The 21,087-nt window shown below is 41.3% G+C and overlaps 1 protein-coding gene across 2 annotated transcripts in view; it reads left to right on the top strand.

Annotated features, from left to right (window-relative positions):
* Pdcd11 (programmed cell death 11) overlaps positions 1 to 21,087 on the top strand; it is a 44,315-nt gene that overhangs the window by 2,399 nt on the left and 20,829 nt on the right. For both annotated transcript variants that reach the window (XM_071610942.1, XM_027929875.2), the window contains exons 2-18: positions 520 to 632; positions 1,640 to 1,771; positions 3,103 to 3,270; positions 4,281 to 4,442; positions 5,567 to 5,690; positions 6,142 to 6,323; positions 7,968 to 8,075; positions 10,722 to 10,928; positions 12,880 to 13,004; positions 13,186 to 13,246; positions 13,879 to 14,025; positions 15,752 to 16,003; positions 16,586 to 16,732; positions 17,244 to 17,438; positions 18,381 to 18,551; positions 19,540 to 19,759; positions 20,640 to 20,789. In XM_071610942.1, coding sequence (XP_071467043.1) covers positions 531 to 632; positions 1,640 to 1,771; positions 3,103 to 3,270; positions 4,281 to 4,442; positions 5,567 to 5,690; positions 6,142 to 6,323; positions 7,968 to 8,075; positions 10,722 to 10,928; positions 12,880 to 13,004; positions 13,186 to 13,246; positions 13,879 to 14,025; positions 15,752 to 16,003; positions 16,586 to 16,732; positions 17,244 to 17,438; positions 18,381 to 18,551; positions 19,540 to 19,759; positions 20,640 to 20,789 — 2,653 coding nt within the window. In that variant the 5' untranslated portion in view covers positions 520 to 530. The remainder of the gene's footprint in view (positions 1 to 519; positions 633 to 1,639; positions 1,772 to 3,102; positions 3,271 to 4,280; positions 4,443 to 5,566; positions 5,691 to 6,141; positions 6,324 to 7,967; positions 8,076 to 10,721; positions 10,929 to 12,879; positions 13,005 to 13,185; positions 13,247 to 13,878; positions 14,026 to 15,751; positions 16,004 to 16,585; positions 16,733 to 17,243; positions 17,439 to 18,380; positions 18,552 to 19,539; positions 19,760 to 20,639; positions 20,790 to 21,087) is intronic.

Here is a 21,087-nt window from a genome sequence, read left to right as displayed (position 1 = left end):
AGTAGCCAAACTATGGAACCAACCTAGGTGTTCATAGAGGAATGGATAAAGAAAATGTGGTATGTATCCACAATGGAGTTTCATTCAGCCATAAAGAAAGATGAGATTATGTCATTTGTAGGCAAATGGATGGAACTAGAGACTATTATGTGAAACAAAATATGCCAGACTCAGAAATTCAAGGGTCATATGTTGTCTGTCCTATGTAGAAGCTAGGGAGGAAAAAGAAAAAGGCTGGGGAATCTCACGAAAATCAAAGGGAGAGCAGTAGAACAGAGGAAAGGGAGTGGGGAGCGGGAAGTGCTGGGGAGTGCTATTGGCCAAATTATATTGTTTACATGTGTGATTATGTAGCAACAAACCCTACCGTTTTGTACAACTATAATGCACAATAAAAAATATGGGAGGGAAAATCTTGTCTTGCACATTGGTAGGAAGTTCTCTTGCTCATTGATCACAGCCTTTATGAAACCTGCCATTAATGCTACTTCTCACCATTGTTCTTTGCATTGTTTTTAGGAGACCCAAATATGGCAACTGTAGAAGAAAGCTTCCCCCGAGGGGGTACAAGAAAGACCCACAAATTAGAGAAATCTTTCCAGGAGTCAGTTGAACAAGACAACTTATTTGATGTAGGTTTTATGCTGCTGTGGTGAGACTCGAAACTTTCTCTCTAACATTTTTGTGGAGAATGAGCCGTATTTGAGACTTGTTATTTTTCAGAATTGTTTTTTGTTGAAGTTCACTTCTGTAATTGAACTCATTAGCGAGGCTCTACCATCACAAAGCTGTATTTTTGAAGCATGACATTTAGTAATTGAGTTTGAAGTAATGTTGTACCTTGTCCTTGGGAATTCTGTGCCATGTTGATTAAGGAAGGGGGGGGGGGAAAGCATGTTTATTATTATGTTTTTAAATGGGATCTTTGCCACATACCGTGGTCAGAATTTGCATTAGATTTTTTTAAAAAAAATTGTATTTTTCAGTTACTGATAGAGCTTTTATTTTAATTATTTATATGTGGTGCTGAGAATTGAACCCAGTGCCTCACACATGCTAGGCAAGTGCCCTACCATTGAGCCCTAGTCCCAGCTCCATGCATTAGAATTTGTAGTCAGTCTCACCTCAAGTAGACTGTATTCCATAAGCTAGAGGAAACTAACATTTGAGTGTATGGCCTTAGATCTATTTTATGTAATCTTTCCAACTATATTATAATGTAGAAATTGTCATTCTGTTATGAGGAACTGAGGCTTAGGAAGATTATTTACTAAGACTGCATAGCTTATCATGGAAGAGTTTGGGAGTTCAGCTTGGGTCTCTTGACCACAGATTCTGTTTTCATGCAGTGTTGCATATTTCTTTTTAAGCTGGGAACCTCAGTGTTCATTTCCAATCAAGGAAAGAAGAATATAGGAAAGAAAAGACTTAGGTACATGAAGGCGGCTTCTCAAACTTTGGCAGTGATAGGTGAATGGGAGAGTTGGGATTACAGCAGGAATTAAAGGAACAGTTGGGAGTGGAGAAGGAGAGTAGCAGAGTAATAAAACAAGGTGACATAACCTGAAATGTGAGGTAAAGACCAGGATTGCTGCTTCTCGTTCTTTTAGATCTTTGTGGGTCTTTTTTTCCCCTTTAGATTTCCACTGAAGAAGAACCCACCAAAAGGAAAAAGAGCCAGAAAGGACCAGCAAAAACAAAAAAGTTGAAAATTGAAAAAAAAGAAAACAGCAAGTCTATCAAAGAGAAATTTGAAATTCTTAGTGTTGAGGTTTGTTAATGGTTTTTTTTTTTTTTTCTTTTTTTGTACCAGGGATTGAACTCAGGGTTATTCAACCACTGAGCCACATCCCCAGCCCTATTTTGTATTTTATTTAGAGACAGGATCTCACTGAGTTGCTTAGTGCCTTGCTTTTGCTAAGGCTGGCTTGCCATCCTCCTGTCTCAGCCTCCTGAGCCACTAGGATTACAGACGTGTGCCACCTTGCCTGGCTTGGTTTTCTTTTTGACATACTATCTTGATTAAGTTTGTGTGTTCTTTCCTGCTTTTCTTTCATTTTTGCCTTTTATATATAGATTTCATCTATGTATGTAAGATTTTTACAGATGTTGAGTATTATTTGATTGCTAAACCAATGCCTAATGTCTTCCTTTTTTAAAAGGTGCTGTTGTCTTGCTTGTGTTTTCATGGGACTTTTAATAGATTCAAAGGTTTGAGCTGACAGTAAATTTAGCAATCATTCTACCCATCATTTCATTTATTTTTATTTTTTGGCATTCAGGATTGAATCTAGGGCACTAAACCAAATCACCAACCCTTTTTCTTTTTTATTTTGAGACATGGTCTTAGTTGCTAAGGGCTTTGCTAAGTTGCTGAGGCTGGCTTTGAACTTGCTATCCTCCTGCCTCAGCCTCCTGAGCCACTGGGATTATGGGTGTGTGCCACTATGCCTGGCTACCTATTCATTGTATAAAAGTGAAGCTACCTCAGATATGATGCACTTTATGTTCTTAAAATCTTACATTATTAACTCCTGATACATATTAATTAAAAAAAATGATTTGAGGGGAACGATTCAGCCTGTAGGCATATCTTGTTTGTCTTGTTTACTTAAAAAAAAAGAAAATTGTTTAACTTAGTGCCAGCAGTAGAAACTATAGATTTTACATGAAAATGTGATTCCGCCTCATTACAACTTGAAAGTGTCCATGTTCCTTAATGTTTATAGTCACAAAGGAGCTGCATAGTGGTTGCACTCTTCAGAGCCAACATGTGCACACCACACTACTTTTGTCTCCGCTGGCCTGCATCCATCACTGTGTTGTCTGCCAGATGTTTGAATTTGGGTTGCTTGGGATATGAAAAAAAGCAAAAGTGTCTTCTGGTGACTCAGTGCTGTTAATACTGTTGCCTGTAGACCTTTTACAGTGCTCAGATATCTGATAAATATGTGTGTATATTCACACTTAAGTGTTTTTTTTTTTAATTTACAAAATTCCTGTAGCTTTTAACTTTTGCAATTGATACTAGAAACCAGGTCTTCTAACCTTCCTATCATTGTTCTCTTCCTTACTGTACCCATTTCTTTTTTTCTCTTCTAGTCCCTTTGTGAGGGAATGCGGATTTTAGGTTGTGTGAAAGAGGTAAATGAGCTGGAACTGGTGATAAGTCTCCCCAATGGCCTCCAGGGATTTGTGCAAGTAACTGAAATCTCTGATGACTATACCAAAATGCTGAATGAACAGGTGGCACAAGAAGACCCTCTGAAGGTAAGGGAAATCTCTGTGAAACCTGTTACTAGAAGTAGGTGGTATTCAAATAAAAGTAAAATTACCACTTTGCTAAATGCTAAGAAGGAAAGGTAAAGGTGCAATGAGAGTTTATAATAAGGTGTGCTTTAAAAAAAAAAACAAAACAATAAAGGGTTTTTACTTAGTCCAAGGAGCCTGGAAGATCTCTATGAGGAAAGGATGCTTGAGCTGAGATCTGAAGGATGAGGGCTTCCTGGGTCAGAAGGAAAGGAGTTCAGGTAGAAGATGGATGCTATGTAACAGAAAAGGCTGGTATGGCTAGAGTAGAGACAGCAAAGGAAAGTGTGGCGTGAGATGGGGCCAGAGAGCTGAGTGGAAGCCAGATTATACATGGTTTTGTAGACCATATTAAGGGTTGATTTTAAATTCTATAATCAACAGAAAGTCCTTGAATTGTCCTCACTGGAATGGGTGACACATGGACAACTTAGGAAATAGATTGAAAAGGCATAAGGAGATTCTTACAAATTTGGAGGACATTGTAGTAGTCCAGGCTCTGAGATTGATGGCAGCTTGGGTCCAAGATTTACCAACTTCTGAGAAGGTAAAGCCATTGATGATAGATTTCACATTGGTAGTGAGGCAGACAGGTGGCTGGGACAAGTCTTACGTTTAGAGACATGGAGGTTATTGGTGATTTTTCTTGGGAGAAAAAAATGGAGTGAGGGGTGGAAAGCAGTTTGCTTTGAGCTGAAGAGTGAGTAGTAGATGAAGTGGAGATAATAAATGTAGATAGCTCTTCTGAGGAGTCCTTGACAACTGCTTATTATTTTGAGACCTTATGCTGAAATTCAAGATTATGACTTGGCCTCAGAACCATCTTCCTTTGTGGTGAACAGTTACTTTTTATTCACTTTTTTATTTCTGTAAAAAAAATAAAATAAAAATAAAATCCACGGAGCCAAGGCAGTGGATTCTTGGTTCAGAGGAAAGGGATGTATCAGTTCTTTCTCATTGGTATTATGCAGGACCTGCTACGCTTGCCTGAACTTTTCTCACCTGGAATGCTGGTGAGATGTGTGGTAAGCAGTCTGAGAATCACAGAGAGGGGCAAAAAAAGTGTCAAGCTATCTCTGAACCCCAAAAATGTCAACAGAGTGCTGAGTGCTGAGGCCCTGAAGCCTGGCATGGTATGTATCCGGGGTCAGGGAAGAGGAGCAGGCAGCATGCCTTTTCCCTCCCCCCACCTCCTTTTACTTTGAGCTTAATGGCTACACACAGAGATGAATCTTTTCCTGGAGGGAAGGTCTCCTGAGCGCTTTGGGTGCTTAATGAACATTGAAGAATTGAGCCTAATTTCATTGTCTTGGAAGGAAGAAAGGGCAAGCAAGTTCAGGTTTGGCTCACCAGCACACAAATGCCTCCAGGGAACCTTAGTGGGGGGCTGGCTGATGGTGAGGAGTTCCTCATAATGACTTCCCAGGACTTCTTCACAGATTAAGCCTTTTTCAGAGGCCTTTTGGCATTTGTGTGGAATGCTTGAGGGTAGCTGAGAGCAAGTGGCAGCGTAGATGGGGCCATAAATCTGCCAGCTGTTAGTGGATACCCTGTCACTTTATATCTAGCCCTGTGGAAATTAAGGAGAATTTAATCCTGGCTTGGATCCTTCAAGTTCAATAGGTACAAAAAAATAACTTACAACCTTATAAATAACTACTGTGGCAATTAAGGGGCAGAAGATGAATGTAATTTTGCAACATTGGTTAAAAGCGACATTTGAGAAAAGCCTGGAAAGTTTGGAAGGATGTAGTTGGTTAAAAAGGGAATAAAAATAAGCCAAGTTGCAGGAAATTGCCAAGTTTTGAGAGCCTTCTCATGACAGGTATTGTTTTAAGCACTTTCTCACAGTCATCCAATGAGGCAGATAGACATTCTTTCCTTTCTACATTTGAGAACATGGTCTCAAAGGTTTAAGTGACTTATCAAAAGACCAGGTGGCTAACATCAGAGCCATGCTACTTCCCACGAAATGTAAAGGAGGTTAAAGGATTTTTTTTGATGTCTTGAAGGTGCTTAGAGAAGACATGATGATGGCTGCAATGGTAGAAACTGGAAGATCCTTCAGACCTTGGGAGAAAGTTGATGCCTTTTGTCCTCTAGTGGGATTGTGGCTTAAAGTTTAAAAGTGGGGATTGTGGTTATTGCATAGTGTTCAAGATTAAAAGTGGAAACATTCGTGTTTGGAAGTGGATGTTTATCATGTGTCCTGTTGTCTTTGACTTGGAACTTTGGGGCATGCTTTCTTTTCCCCCAGCTGCTGACGGGCACTGTATCTAGCCTGGAAGACCATGGCTACCTAGTGGACATTGGTGTTGGTGGAACCAGAGCTTTTCTGCCATTGCAAAAAGCTCAAGACTACATCCAACAAAAGAACAAAGGTGAGAGAGGCCACTGCATGGTGGTGAGGTGGTACATGCATGTGGGGATTATATTTAAATGCCATTTTGCAGTTAGCATAACAGAATGGTGACCCTGAAGGCTATTTGGCTTTGGGAAAATTGGTGGTTAATCCTAGCTGATGGGAAAGGGAAGATGTACAAAGGGCCAGGGAATGGTAGGACCATTTTCAGTTTTCTTCGCCTGGATGATTTCACTGAATTTGGGGCCCCAGGGCCTCTAAACCAGCACTCCCCTGGCTTGTTGAGATTTTCATATTTTTGTGAGGTAGTTGAATTTCAGATTCCCTTTTGTAGTTGGTCCCTTAGTGATTTGGAATATGGGGAATATGAGATGCTAATTGGGTATGTAGACCATAGATCTTTTTAGATGTTGCTTGGGCCTGTGTTAAAGTCCTTCTCATTCTTTTGGGTGTTGGGAATGTGTTTCCAGGTGCTAAACTGAAGGTGGGTCAGTACTTGAACTGTGTAATTGAAGAGGTGAAAAGCAATGGAGGAGTTGTTAGTCTGTCTATAGGGCATTCAGAAGTTTCTACTGCCATTGCTACTGAGGAACAAAATTGGACCCTTAATAACTTGCTACCAGGACTGGTGGTCAAAGCCCAGGTACAGAAGGTAAGCTGTTCATTGTTACTCTTTTCCAAATTTTTGTTATAATAAGAACATGCATACCATCTAAACTGTGCTGTCAGGCTGTCCCCCACATGTGGCCATTCAGCACTTGAAATGTGTCTAGTGTAATATGTTCAAATACTGCTATTCTGGACATAGTTGGTTAAGTAAGCTATTATTAAAATAAATTTTATGTGTGTTTTTTTTTTTTGGTACTGGTGATTGAACCTAGGGTACTAACCACTGAGACACATCCCCAGCACCCCCTTTTTAAAATATATATTTAAGTTGTAGTTGGACACAATACCTTTATTTTATTTATTTATTTATTTTTTTGGTGCTCTACTGCTGAGCTACAACCCAGCACCCGCAACCCCCTTTTTTATATTTTATTTAGAGATAGGGTTTCACTGAGTGTTTTAGGACCTCACAAAAAAAAAAGTTGCTGAGGGTGGCTTTGAATTCGCATTACTCCTGCTTTATCCTCTCAAGCTGCTGGGATCATAGGTGTGCACCACCGCACCCGGCTTCTTTGTGTTTTTAAAATGTGACTGCCAGGAACTGAGCGCTGCAGTATAGTTCTGTAATCCCAGGTACTCAGGATCTCAGCTACATGGGAGGCCAAGGCAGGAGGATCACAAGTTCAAGGTCAGCCTGAGTGACTTAGAGAGACCCTTGTCTCAGAATAAAGTAAAAGGGGCTGGAGATGTAGCTCAGTGGTAGAGTACTTGCCCAGTATGTATGAGCCCCTGAGTTCAATCCCCGGTAATGGGGGACCTGGGGATTAATCTGGGGTTGGGGGGGGAGTGACCACTAGGAAACTAAAGTTACATATATGGCTTGCATTATATTTCTGTTGAACAGTGCTGATCTAAAAGGTCAAATGGTAATAAAAGGCTTATAATAAAGAACTGTCTCAGGGTGTGACTGTGGTTCAGTGGCAGAGTGCTTGCCTAGCATGTGTGAGGCACTGAGTTTGATCCTTAGCACCGCATATAAAAAAATAAGCAAATAAAATAAAGACATGCCGTATATATCTACAATTAGAAAAAAAAAATTTTTAAAAACCTGTCATTCCTCCTAACCCTTATCATTTTATGCATGCATGTATTTGTTTATTCAGTGGTACTGGGGATATAACCTAGGGCTAAGCAAGTGGTCTACCACCCAGCTTCAGCCCTCCCTCCCTCCACTTTTTTTTTTTTTTTTTTTAATTTCAGACAGGGTCCCACTGTGCCCTGCTGTAACCCCTACCATTAACTCTTGTAGCTTGTCCTGTGAAATTTCCCTCCATAATTCCAAGTGATAAGTTGTTTAGCCACAGTTTATCCAAGTTGTGAGTCTGGCAGTTCCCAAGCATACTTGTGTGAAGCTCCTTGCACTCCCTGAGAAATCCCAGAGGATGGAGGGTTGATGCCTGCTATTGGCTAGAAGGGAGATGAGCTTGCTGAATAAAGAAATAGCCGGTGCTTGGAGTTACCCTGCCAGTTAATTTTATAGGAAGAAAGATTGATAAAAGGTTAGATGGGGAGAGAAATACAGTTATTGTGGATAATGTGGCATCCAGTGTTTGCTATGAACAGTGTCTCTCATACTCCTGGTTTCTTCAGAGAAATGTTTTTTATAACTTGTTCTGTTTATTTCTAGGTGACTCAGTTTGGTCTTAGGCTAAACTTCCTCACATTCTTCACGGGCCTTGTTGACTTTATGCACCTGGAACCCAAGAAAGTTGGGACGTATTTCTCAAACCAAGCAGTAAGAAATGATGCACCTATCTTTTCCTGATTCCATCTGTGTCCCAGGCAGCTATACAGTATCCCAGCTAGCCTCAAGGAAGGTCCTAGCACTGCATATGTACAGGTGTATAGAGAAAAGATGAGGGGAATGATAATAAGTGTTTTGGAGGAAGCACAAGAAACTGCTAGTAGTGCTTAGGTTGAAATTAGACAAGGAGCAGGTGGTACCAGGGATTGAATTGGGGAACTTACCACTGAGCCACAACCCCAAACCCTTTTTGTTTTTTATTTTGAGACAGGGTCTTGCTAAGTTGCTCAGGGCATTGCTAAGTTGCTGAGGCTGGCTCTGAACTTGTAATTCTCCTGCTTCAGCCTCCTGAACTGCTGGGATTACAGGAATGTGACACTGTGCTCAGCTTGCTTTTATAATTTAAAGTAGTTTGGAAGGGTATTTATCATAGGAAGATACTTTTAAGTAGAAAAACATGGTTCTAAAAAGTTCTATAAGGATTGGAGATGTAGCTTAGTGGTTGAGTGCTTGCTTATCATGCTTGAGGCCCTGAGTTTGATCCCGGTGCCACAAAAAACAACAAAAATGATCTATGAGTAGTATGAATTTAATTTGGAAAAATAATTAAAAAGAATCACCTGGTTAAAACACTGGAGGATTATGCAATCAGGCATGAATTGTGATTAACCCTGGGTGATTACTCTATTATATATCTAAATATTTGAATTTTTTACAATGAACATGGATATTTGAGAAGGATATGCCACTAAAAGTTATTCAGAATTTTTTAAATCCTCAAATACTTTCTTTTCATTTTTTAACAGTAATGCATTCTCATGGAAACTATAGAGAAAAATAATTTTCAGAGAAAATAGATTTTTCCATCATCTAGTGATAATACTTTTAATATTTTGTCAAACCTGTTTGTGATAATATATTTCTTTTATAGTACTATTTATGTATAGAGTTGAGACATTTTGCATGTTTTGGCCTTGGGATCAGATCTCATTGATCACTAAACCACTGAGTTATATCCCCAGCCTCTTTTTTTTTTTTTTTACATTTTCAAATTGGGGCATTATAGCTGTACTTAATGATGGAATTTGTTCTTACATATTCACACATACACACAATGTAACAATGTAACTTGGCCAATATCACTCTCTAGCACTTCCCACTTCCTACCCCCTTGCCCCTTTCCTCTGTTGATCTCCCTTTGATTTTCATGAGATCCCTTCCCACCCCCAACTTTTCTTTTCCTTTTTCCTCTTTCCCTGACACATATGAGAGGAAAAAATATGACCCTTGACCTTCTGAAATTGATATATTTCACTTAACATAATGGTTTCTAATTCCATCCATTTTCCTACCAATGACATAATTTAGTTTCTTTATGGCTGAATAAAACTTCATTGTGTAAATATACCAGATTTTCTTTATATATTCGTCTATTGATGGATACCTAGGCTAATTTCATAATTTGGCTATTGTGAATTGTGCTGTTGTAAGCATGGGTATGCACTAGAATGCATCAGAACCAACTATTATCATACTATTACTATAGTATGATGACTTTAATTCCTCAGGATAAATAGTCATATAGCTGAGTCATATGTTGGTTCCATGTCTAGTCATTTGAGGAACTATCATACTGATTTCCATAGTGTTTGTACTAACTTACAGTTCTACCAACAGTGTATAAGTGTTCCTTTTTCTCCACATCCTCTCCAGAATTTATTCTTATTTGTATTCTTGATGACTGCCATGCTGACTGGTGTGAGATGAAATCTCAGTGTGGTTTTGACTTGCATTTCTGTAATTGCTTATGATGTTGAATATTTTTTCATATATTTGTTAGCCATTTGTATTTCTTCTTTTGAGCGGTGTCTATTTAATTCATTTGCCCATTCGTTAATTTCCCCAGCTGTTTTTACATTGTATTTTGAGACAAGGGTCTTGGGTAAATTGCCCAGGCTGGCCTTGAATTTATAATCTTCCTCCAAGTAGTTGGAATTACAGGCCTGTGTTGCCATGCTTAGCTAGATCAGGCTTCTTGGTGTTACTAGAGCAAAAACTTATGCTGAGTTACCTATGCTGAGTTTCTGCTGTAGGGACACCATTATGTATTTTCTGTTGTATGTGCATTAGCTTCTTGGACCCCTAGTTGATTTAGTAAGCATTGATTTAATCAGATGTAGTTTTTATGGGATTTTTGTTTTTTTATAGTTTCTTTTTTTTTTTAATATATTTTTTAGTTGTCAATAGATCTTTTATTTATTTATATGTGGTGCTGAGGATTGAACCCAGGCCCTCACACGTGCCAGGCAAACGCTCTACCACTGAGTCACAATTCCAGCCCTCTTTTTTTTTTAATTTTTTTTTTTTTTTTTTAGTTGTTGATAGAACTTTGTTTATTTGTATATGGTGCTGAGAATCAAACCCAGTGCCTCACACATGCTAGGCAAGCACTGTACCACTGAGCTACAGCCCCACCCCCAGATGTAGTTTTTACAGGACTTTTATTTAACTTTTCCTTATTGTACTTGATTGTCCAAGCTAACTTTACTAAATATGTTAGTACTTTCATGTGTGATCAGCACATGGGGAGTCTGCTCTATTCCTCCTGCTGCTCATTTTGCCCTTTCTTTTGTCTAGGTAAGGGCCTGCATCCTTTGTATTCATCCTAGGACCAGAGTTGTGCGCCTGAGCCTGCGCCCTGTCTTCCTGCAACCTGGACGCCCACTCACCCGGCTCTCTTGCCAGCACCTAGGAGCTGTGCTGGATGATGTTCCTGTCCAGGGGTTTTTCAACAAGGCTGGGGCCACCTTCAGGCTAAAGGATGGGGCTCTGGCCTATGCCCGGGTAAGAAGCCTTTGTTTGGTCAGGGATCTCGTCACTGGAAGAACTTTAGAGATACTTGGGTTCTTTTCTGCTTTCTTCATTTCTTTCTCTCTCTTTTTTTTTGTTATCAGGAATTGAATATGGGGCGCTATACCACCGAGCCAGATCCCTAGCCCATTTTATTTTTTGAGACAGGATCTCACCAAGTTGTTTAGGGCCTTGCTAAGTTGCTGAGGCCGGCTTTGAATTTGAGATCCTCCTGCCTCAGCTCCCAAGCCACTGGGATACAGCATGTGCCACTGTGCCTGGCATGCGTTCTTCATTTCTTTTTTGTTTATTTATTTGTTTTGGTACTGGGGATTGAACCCAGAGGTGCTTAACCACTGAGCTGCATCCTCAGCACTTTTTTCTATTTTATTTTGAGATGGGGTCTTGCTCAGTTGCTTATTAGGGCCTCACTAAATAGCTGAGGCTGGCTTTGAATTTGAGATCCACTGCTGCATCAACCTCCTGAGCTGCTGGGATTACAGGCGTGCACCACTGTGCTCAGCGCTTTATTTCTTGATATGAGTTTCTCATTTTTATATATCCCTAAGTGTGAAAGACTATTCGCAGGGATTAGTACAATGTCTTTATTGTATCAGAGTGCTTTAGAACCAACTTGCCCTATTTGTTTCCTGGTCAATAGTATGTACAAGAATGAGTAAGGGGTTGGGGTTGTGGCTCAGTGGAAGAGTGTTCGCCTAGCATGCATGAGACACTGGGTTCGATCCTCAAAACCACATAAATGTAACATAAAGATATGTGTCCACCAAAGACTAAAAAATAAATATTTAAAAAAAAAAGAAGAGTTAGGATCTACACCAGGGCTCAGCAAAGTTTTTTTTTTTTACTTGCTTTTCAAATACATGACAGTGGAATGCATCACAATTCTTATTACACATATAGAACACAATTTTTATAGCTCTGTTTATTTTATAAGTATGTTCACACCAATTCATGTCTTCATACATATACTTTGGATAATGATGAGCAAAGTTTTTCTTAAAGGGCCCGATAGTGAATATTTTGTTTGTGGACTGTATGTCTGTGTCCTAGCTATTCATCTCTGTTACAGCACGAAAGCAACCACAGACAACATGTAAATGGATGAATATGACTGTTTCAGTAAAAGTTTTTTTTTTTTTTTTTTTTTGATACTGGGGATTGAACTATATCACTAATCTTCATTCCTAACCCTTTTTTTATTTTGAAATGGGTTTTGGTCAGTTGCTGAGGCTGACCTCAAACTTGCAGTTCTCCTTTCTGCCTCAGCCTCCCAAGTTGCTGGGATTACAAGCATGTGCCACCACGCCCAGCTTCAAATAAACTATTTTTTTAAATTTTAATTTTTGTTTTTTATTTATGTGGTGCTGCGGATTGAACCCAGGGCCTCACACATGTGAGACAAGTGCTCTACCGCTGAGCCACAACCCCAACCCCTTTTTTTAAAAATATTTTTTTAATTATAGATGGACCCAATACCTTTATTTATTTTATTTATTTTTATGTGGTGCCAGGGATCGAACCCAGTGCCTCATGCATGCTAGGCAAGTGCTCTACCACTGAACCACAGCCCCGACCCTCAATAAAACATTTTATTCCATAAAAATGGGTCTTGGCTTATGAGTGCAGTTTACCAACTTGTGATCTAGATTATTCTCTAATGTTATGGAGATTTGGATTCTTTTATTCTTTTTTGGTTGTAGTTGGATGCAATACCTTTATTTTTATGTGGTGCTGAGGATCAAACCCAGGGCCTTGCATTGCTAGGCAGGCACTCTGCAACTGAGCCACAACCCTAGCCCCATGTTGTTAAGATTCTATGATGGTAAAGAGTGAGAAAAAGTATTTTAACAGTCAAACTACTCTTTTTGTGATAAGTGATAAATGTATTGAGTCATCAAGTACTCAGTCACTTGGTACTTTGCAGCTCAGCCATCTCTCTGATTCTAAGAAAGTCTTCAGTCCTGAGGCCTTCAAGCCAGGGAACACTCACAAATGTAGAATTATTGACTACAGCCAAATGGATGAACTGGCATTGCTTTCTCTACGGACGTAAGTCTGCCATTATCCCGTGTGGGGGTGTAGAGGAGTGCTCCTGTGTGCATGTGCTCTCAGTATCTCCTGGCCTTGCTGGAAGTGGGATTCTTTTCTTGTCAGCAAGATTGTAGTCATGCTGACTTTTAGGCAACTTTAACCCAAGCTTATTTAATCATGTATTTTCCTTTTGTCCTAGATCTATTATCGAAGCTCAATATCTTGGATATCATGACATCAAAACTGGGTCAGTGGTGAAGGTAAGACCGCAAGCTTATATATAGATACCCACCTTCAGACATTCTGTAGTTCACAGGTTAATTGTAAGTTCATTAGTCTTCCTGTTAACACATGTGAAATCATGTTCCTTGCTTCTGCCTGCTAACTGGAATTTCTTTCTCTTCCCTTGGGTAACTTGTAATTAATTTCAAGGTAAGGTCTTAATGAGCAGCAGAGAGGCGGTAGGTGATAGTCCTGGGACTTGGGATTTGGTGGTGGTTATTAGAACACATTGAAAGTTAGTTCTGTGATAATTGAGCTCTCTCGAATATTAGAAGCCAGTTCAAGTTGCCTGGCCTTCAGTGTATCTCTAAACAGCTCCCGTTTTTGGTAGAGTTTGTTCCTTAGGAGACTTGGTCCCCTCATTTAGGGAATGTATTTTCAGGCAGACAAAAAGTACATGCTCAACCAAAAGATGTGAATGCTTCCATAAATAAACCTCATTAAATCTTTATCTGTGTGGTTATGTGCTTACCCATGTGAGATCTGGAATAACATGCATAGTTAGCCCAGGAAGGTAGGCTTCAAAAGAGGTGTGATATCTCTGTTTTAAAAGATGAAGGGAAACCATTCTTGAGAGACATCGTAGCATTTTTTTCTTTGGATTCCTTAGGGAAAAGTATTGACCATAAAGCCATTTGGGATCTTGGTGAAGGTGGGTGAGCAAATGAGGGGCTTAGTACCTGCCATGCACCTGGCTGACATTCTGATGAAGAATCCGGAGAAGAAGTACCACATTGGGGATGAGGTCAAGTGCCGGGTGAGCCTTTTTTTTGTTTTTGGTACCTGGGATTGAATTCAATCAATTGCACTCAACCACAGAGTCATATCCCCAGCCCTCCTTTGTATTTTATTTAGAGACAGGATCTCACTGAGTTGCTTAGCGCCTTGCTTTTGCTGAGGCTGACTTTGAAATCTCGATCCTCTGTCTCAACCTCCTGAGCCTCTGGGATTACAAGTGTGCACCACCGCACCCAGCCCGGGGAACCTCTTGAAGGGTCTATTGGGGTTTTGACTAGATGGAGTTGAAGTTTCTGCCTTTTCCCGTAAAGCGAGGTAGAACATCTGCATTATGTACAGGGAAAAGTGATTTCCTGCTGTTAGGAATTGGGTAGTATGATTGGGAGTTATATTATCCATATAGGAAGAGAGAAGCCAATGTGTCACTTTCTGCCACGTTTGATTGCAATCTATATACTGTTGTCATGTCTTAAAATGGAGAGGGGAGGATGAGCTGGAACAACAGAATCATTGATATTATGTATAACAACTACCAAGTAGCATGTGTTCTGTAACAGGTACCTGACATGGATTATTTTCATTTTGTCACTCTATAAAGTAAACATTGTCCTCATTTTGCAGACTGAGAAATTAAAGCTAAGGATAGCTGAGTATCTTGCCCCATATCACACAGTTAATTAAACAGCAGAACCAGTTTTCAGGTTTAACTCTGTGATTTTTTTTTTTTAATATATTTTTTTAGTTGTCAATGGACCTTTATTTAATTTATTTATTTATATGTGGGGCTGAATCGAACCACATGCTAGGCAAGTGCTTTACCACTGAGCCACAACCCCAGCCTTCTTATGTGACCTTAATGCCTTCTGGATTTCTGGTAGAGGTGGGACTTGGAACTGGAAAGAATGGTTAGGATTTGGAAGATTGTGGAAGAGCAAGAGATGTGTTCCAGCATAGAAATAACCTAGACAAAGCCACAGAAACATGAGTGGTTTTTTTACAAGATCTTGAATTCCAAGAAAAATTTCATAGAGTTGTGAAGATTAAACATGATAATAAACAGAGCACCTAACTTAGGACCTGGTGTATTCAGGTTCTCGGTGTGAAAGTTTCTGAGGATTTTCGAGCCCAGGATTCTGTGCTTGCCGAGCATGTGCCTACCACTGAGCTATACTCCCAACCTTATATTTTCTTCTTTATTTTGTTATTATTGACTCAATAAAGGTAATGACTGTGCATTGGTACAAAATTTTATATAGTAAAATCAAGAAATAAAAATAGAGGAGTTTCTCTGCCCTTAATGAGATTATCTTCTGAGGGGTGAAAGATGATTGCATCAGTCTGTCCTAGTGTAGAGGGAATAAACAACAATGCTAACATGGTAAATTGGTCTTGTCATTCATTTCATTAGACTAGCTGCATACCTACTAGGCAGGAGCTGAGGTGAGGTAGAAGTTACTAGAATACAAGATTCTGGAGGTGCTGTAAAATAATGAGCATTGCTGCATGGCCAGGATGGGTAGTTTTTCATATCTTATGGAAGGAAATACATTTGATATAGAGATTTATATGCCTTAACGGTCATTCTGCAGGAAGCAGAGAAGATTTGCAACTGAGATTATTAGAGGAGATGAGGTAACAGGTTCTTGGGGAATTGCCCATGGCCTTTGGGTTCAGGGGGGTTACAGGTACCAGTTCAGCAGCTTTCTTGATAACAGGTAACTTGATGACCACCATCTTTCCCCTAGGTTTTGCTTTGTGACCCTGAAGCCAAGAAGCTGGTAATGACCCTGAAGAAAACTCTGGTCACGTCCAAACTGCCTGCCATTACCTGCTATGGCGATGCCAAGCCTGGACTACAGACACATGGCGTCATCATCAGGGTCAAGGACTATGGCTGCATTGTGAAGTTCTACAATGATGTACAGGGACTGGTTCCCAAGCATGAGCTTAGTGCCCAGTATATCCCTGACCCAGAGAGGGTCTTTTACATTGGCCAGGTACATTTCCCTTGGATAGGATTTACTACCCTTATGACCTTGTGAACAAAAATTTGAGGGACTAGTAAGCAGGAAGACTACCTTTTACAAAAATACGGAGTAGAGTACAAACAGCTCCTGCACAATAATGTAGTGGTCCTGAGCCAGCTAAATGGAGGAGAAGGGGCAGAGAACATAGATGCCCTTACTGGCTAATTGATGGACCCAGACCCACAACCTGGAAGAAATCAGTCATTACCTATAATGAACCAGTGTCCTTAACATCAGAAATTCTTCTGAAGCCCTCTGTCTCCCCAGGGGCATTGCTGTGAAACTAGTAAGTTTAGGTCTGATTAGAAAAAATAATTTTTTAAAACTTAAGGTTGTACCCAAAAAAGTTATTTCTGTCTTCCTTTTATTCAGAAGGCCGGGTTGTGAGGATTCTGTGTCACCTCTGTACATTTCTTCTTTTCACTACATTCTTATGTGATTCAAGGTCTTGATGGGTCTCCCGAGGCTTCTGCAGCACTGGTAGAGGGCACCATGCTCCTGGGCCTTGAGGCCTGCTGCCTGAGCAGGTAATCATGTGTGCTTTCTCACCAGGTGGTAAAGGTTACAGTGCTGAACTGTGAGCCATCCAAGGAGAGGATGCTTTTGTCCTTCAAACTGCTGAGTGATCCAGAGCCCGAGAACAAGAAAGAGAGTGTGGGACATGGTCAGAAGACAGGAAGAGTCGTTAATGTTGGGCAGGTATTTGGACTTCTTCAGACAAGTTATTCTGTTGTTCACTGACAGAGTGGGGAGCCACTAACACATGAGATACTATATATAGTCCATGTTGGAGAGAAATCAAGGTAGCTCATGAGAGTCTGGGACCAGAGGAGTTTTTGAGAGAGGACTTCATTTATGTTCTTTTCCTGTGTGCCAGAGTAAATGAGAGCTCTTTTGAAAGGAAAGTTTTGTTACAGGTGGCTTCTCAGCAGAGTGCCACTGGTTTGTGAAGGATTATCTTCTCTGGTCACTAGGGCCAGCCTCTTTCCTCTGGAACCTATTGGAGGGATCAGCAAGAAGTAATAGGACCCCACAGATGAGTCCTGAGTTGGTGGTGGGGTGAGGTCTGGAGGAAAGCTTCCTCCCTGCTTCTGGCCTCTCAGAGATTCCTGGCTCTGGAATTTTGTGCCTCTGACTTCTGCCTGATCCTGACTAGGTTTCTGTCTGCTCAAGACAAGTGCTAGATTTTGTCTTTCTATTCCCTGAGCAGGTGGTGGATGTGAAAGTTTTAGAGAAGACCAAAGATGGGCTTCAGGTGGCTGTCCTGCCCCACAACATCCCTGCTTTCCTTCCTACACCTCATTTGTCAGACCATGTTGCCAACGGTCCGCTATTGTATCGCTGGCTCCAGGCGGGCGACACCCTTCACCGAGTCCTGTGTCTGAGCCAGAGCGAGAAACATGTTGTATCCTTGACTGGTTCTGTGGGGTAGAAGGTGTGTGTGGGGGGTCCTGGGCCTTTGGGTGGGAAATTCTGGACCAAGCTCTACTTAGTTGAAAACCTCAGGGGGGAAAAGAATCAACCGTTTTATCTCAGATATTGCTGCACAGGGCCAAACTAGTGATGAAGCCTGTGCCTGAAAAGTAAAAGCAGGCGTGAGAAAGGGCTACTCACAGATGGTGGTGATAAGGGTGGAGTAGGCAGAAAGTTTGCCTGGGAGAGTAGGAGTCCAGGGGATGAGGAGGAGTTAACGCACACACAGACCCAGTGGAGCAGCCCCAGTGTCACGTGTAGTCTTCTTGGAACATTCAGTGTTTGCCCCTTGGGGTGGAACAGTTAATAAGGTGCTGCTGTCCTTCCCCTTTTCTCCCTACCACTCTCCTTGGGCACATGGGGCTCATAAATAATCATTTCAGTGTTTATGTGGGTGCACTGAAGGAAGATATTGTCTTCTCACTGAATATAAAATAAGATCATCTTAGAGTGGCAGAGGAGGTTTAGTAGGGTTTGTTGTGAAGATGGGTCAGCAGAGAATCGTGCAATGGCTGACCCAACTGCCAGACCTTGGGGATGAGCCGTCCCATTTTTGGTCCCCTCCAGTAATCTGGAAATGAGCTAATCAGTAAAGGACTAAAATTGATTTTCAAATGTTAAGTGTGCATCAGAAGTCCCTGAAGGGCTTGCTGAAACAGATGGCCAGGCCCTACCCCGCCAGAGTCACTGATTCATTAGGTGGGTGGTGTTTAAGAACTTGGCTTCTTCTAACCTCTGGGTGATTTTGCTGCTGGTCTGCACACACACAGACTCATTGAAGTAGCAGAGGATGTAAGTGAAAAAGAAAAATGGGAGAGTTGGACATTTCTTCTGCTCTTATGAGATCATTCCTTGACAGAGTACCTACCACTAGCTCCTTTGCAGGAAGCCATCCTTGGTTTCCTCAGTAGAAGGTGGTCAGGATCCCAACAGCTTCTCAGAAATCCATACAGGAATGCTGCTTATTGGTTTTGTGAAGAGCATCAAGGACTATGGTGTGTTTGTCCAGTTCCCCTCCGGTCTTAGTGGACTGGCACCCAAAGCTGTAAGTTTAGTTCCACGAATGGGACACCAAGTTCATGGAACATGAGGGGATGGGAAGGATCAGGATACTTAACTCTTTGAAGAAGTCAAGAGGCATCACTTGAGGTGTGTGGTGGGGTGAGTGGAGCCAAGAGCCTGGCTACACCTTTTACCTGCCATGTGGTCCTGGAGAAAGGACACCTATTGTTCCGTACATGGCAGCATTGGGTGAGTGGGCCGTGGATCCATTTAGTCTCCAATATGAAGAGGATGAAACTATGTTTACACTCAGCATTTTCAGAGTTGGAAATGGATTTTCCTGGACAACCCCCAGTACCAGTTTTATAGCCTTCTGGGGTTTTGAGAAGTTAAGACACCAGAATATCCTTGAAATTATTATTCCCTCCTATTATTGAATTTTAAACTTTTCAGTCAGGAAAGTATACATAGCAATCCTGTTCTTGGACCTCCATTGTGCCTGCTGAATAAACTGGGACCTAGAGAGGGAAGGGCATTCAGACTAGATTCAGTGTAAGATGACACTGAGCAAATGGCACAGAGCTAATTCCTGCCATAGGTTGTTGATAAATATTTTTTTCTCTTCATTGGTCTCGCTTCTAATATTTTATCAAGGAAAGTCTAATTGCGTTCCCTGCTAGAAAGTTTTTTTTTAAATGGGAACATGGGGGAGGACCCCGGAAACATGCCTAGAGAGGGCAAGAGGGTCACCAATGGGAGTTGGAGACACACAAACAGCCTTGGTCTCTGGTTTGCTAGTAATGTGCCTTCTCTGCTGCTGGGTGTCCTCTCTGAAGGCTGGGTTGGGCAGCCTGGTTCTCTTCCTATGATTTTATGCATGGACAGTAGAGCTGTGCTGAGAGAGGGCTGGGTGGAGCTTCCCAGGTCCCCTTTCTCCTTACTCCCCCACCCCATTTTTAGACATATAAAATGGGTTGTCTTAATAGAGACTTCCTTTATTTTCCCCATTTTCTGCCTACTTTTTCCTTCAGATCATGAGTGATAAGTTTGTAACCAACCCAAGTGACCACTTTGTTGAGGGGCAGACAGTGGTTGCAAAAGTGACCAACGTGGATGAGGAGAAGCAGCGGATGCTGCTGTCGCTACGGCTGTCAGACTGCACTCTGGGGGAACCAGCCAGCACCAGCCTCCTCCTCCTGAGCCAGTGCCTGGAGGAGCTGCAGGGTGTGCGCAGCCTCATGAGCAACCAAGGTAGGGGCCTCTGGGCCTGTTTGGTAGGGCAGGAAGCAGAGGATGAGGGCTGGGGGCGGGGGGGGGGCGTGTTGAAAATATACCCATTGTTAGGATAAGTTATTAGGTTTTCCATAATTCAAAAAAAAAAAAAAAAGGTAAAACTTTTTTGAGGGAGAGCAGTCTTACTCTTTTACCCACGCTGCCCTGAACTCCTGGGCTCAAGCAATCCTCCTACCTCAGGCTCCCTTCCCAGTACCTGGGACTACGGCTGCCACCACTGTACCTGGCTTGGCAGACTTTTTTTTTTTAAATGCAAGTATGACCTGCATTAAAGTACACAAATCATTAAATGCATAGCCTAGTAAATATATTTGAAATGAACACCTCTGTTGCCACCCAGATTAAGATAAAGGTCATTATGAAAATCTCAGAAGTGCCCTTTGCCCTCTCTGCCAATCGGAATAAAAATTTCCCTTATTTTTATGGCCTTGGGTTTGCGTTTGTTATGAGTTTACTCACCTTTATTTTTCATTCCTTTATTCAGCAAATATATAGTGGATGATAAAAGGTCCCTCTTAGACTTTGAGCCATTATGTAAAATTAATTGCATTAGGCCTGAAAGGATAGATTGAAAATTTAGAAGCCAAAGGAAATCCTGTGTTCCTGGTATTTGTTGGCTGATTTCACAAATTATGGCCGGGTAGGATTAGCAAGTAGCCCAGGTCTGTCTGTCACAAGAACTTTCCTAGATTCTGGACATTTTTGTAAAACCACCTTGTTAGTGGTGCAAGTTTCCACTGCCCTCCTTGGTTGGTGACAGCACACTTTTAGAGGAAAAAAAAAACAGCGAGTGTTATTTCATCTAACTAATCCCTGCTTCCTTTTGGGCATTTGGCAGACTCTGTGTTGATCCAGACGCTGGCTGAGATGACCCCAGGAATGGTCCTTGACTTAGTGGTGCAGGAAGTGTTGGAAGATGGCTCTGTTGTGTTCAGCGGGGGTCCAGTGCCTGACCTGGTCTTGAGAGCCAGCAGGTATCATCGGGCAGGTGAATGCATTGTTTGCTCATTATGGTTTGTTGATACGACCCTGTGCTAGTTGTTCCTCTGCTGGCTATACCATTTCCAAATAGATAATGGTAAGTGGAGTTGTTCCATCTGAAGCTTTTGGCATGCCTAGTTGTGTGAATGCAAATTAAGGTAACAGCATGCTAAAGAAGGGTTAGGTATGAATCTTTTCTTATAATTGAATAAATCTAGATTTATATGTATCAGTTGCAGAAATTAAGGTCCACCTGAACTTTATCTATGCAGGTCGAACACCTTGGTTTACTTAATTGTTGTCCA

Source organism: Marmota flaviventris, chromosome 4 (genome assembly GCF_047511675.1).
Source record: "Marmota flaviventris isolate mMarFla1 chromosome 4, mMarFla1.hap1, whole genome shotgun sequence".
Taxonomy (NCBI): domain Eukaryota; kingdom Metazoa; phylum Chordata; class Mammalia; order Rodentia; family Sciuridae; genus Marmota; species Marmota flaviventris.
This window is presented reverse-complemented; position numbering and strand designations above follow the sequence as displayed.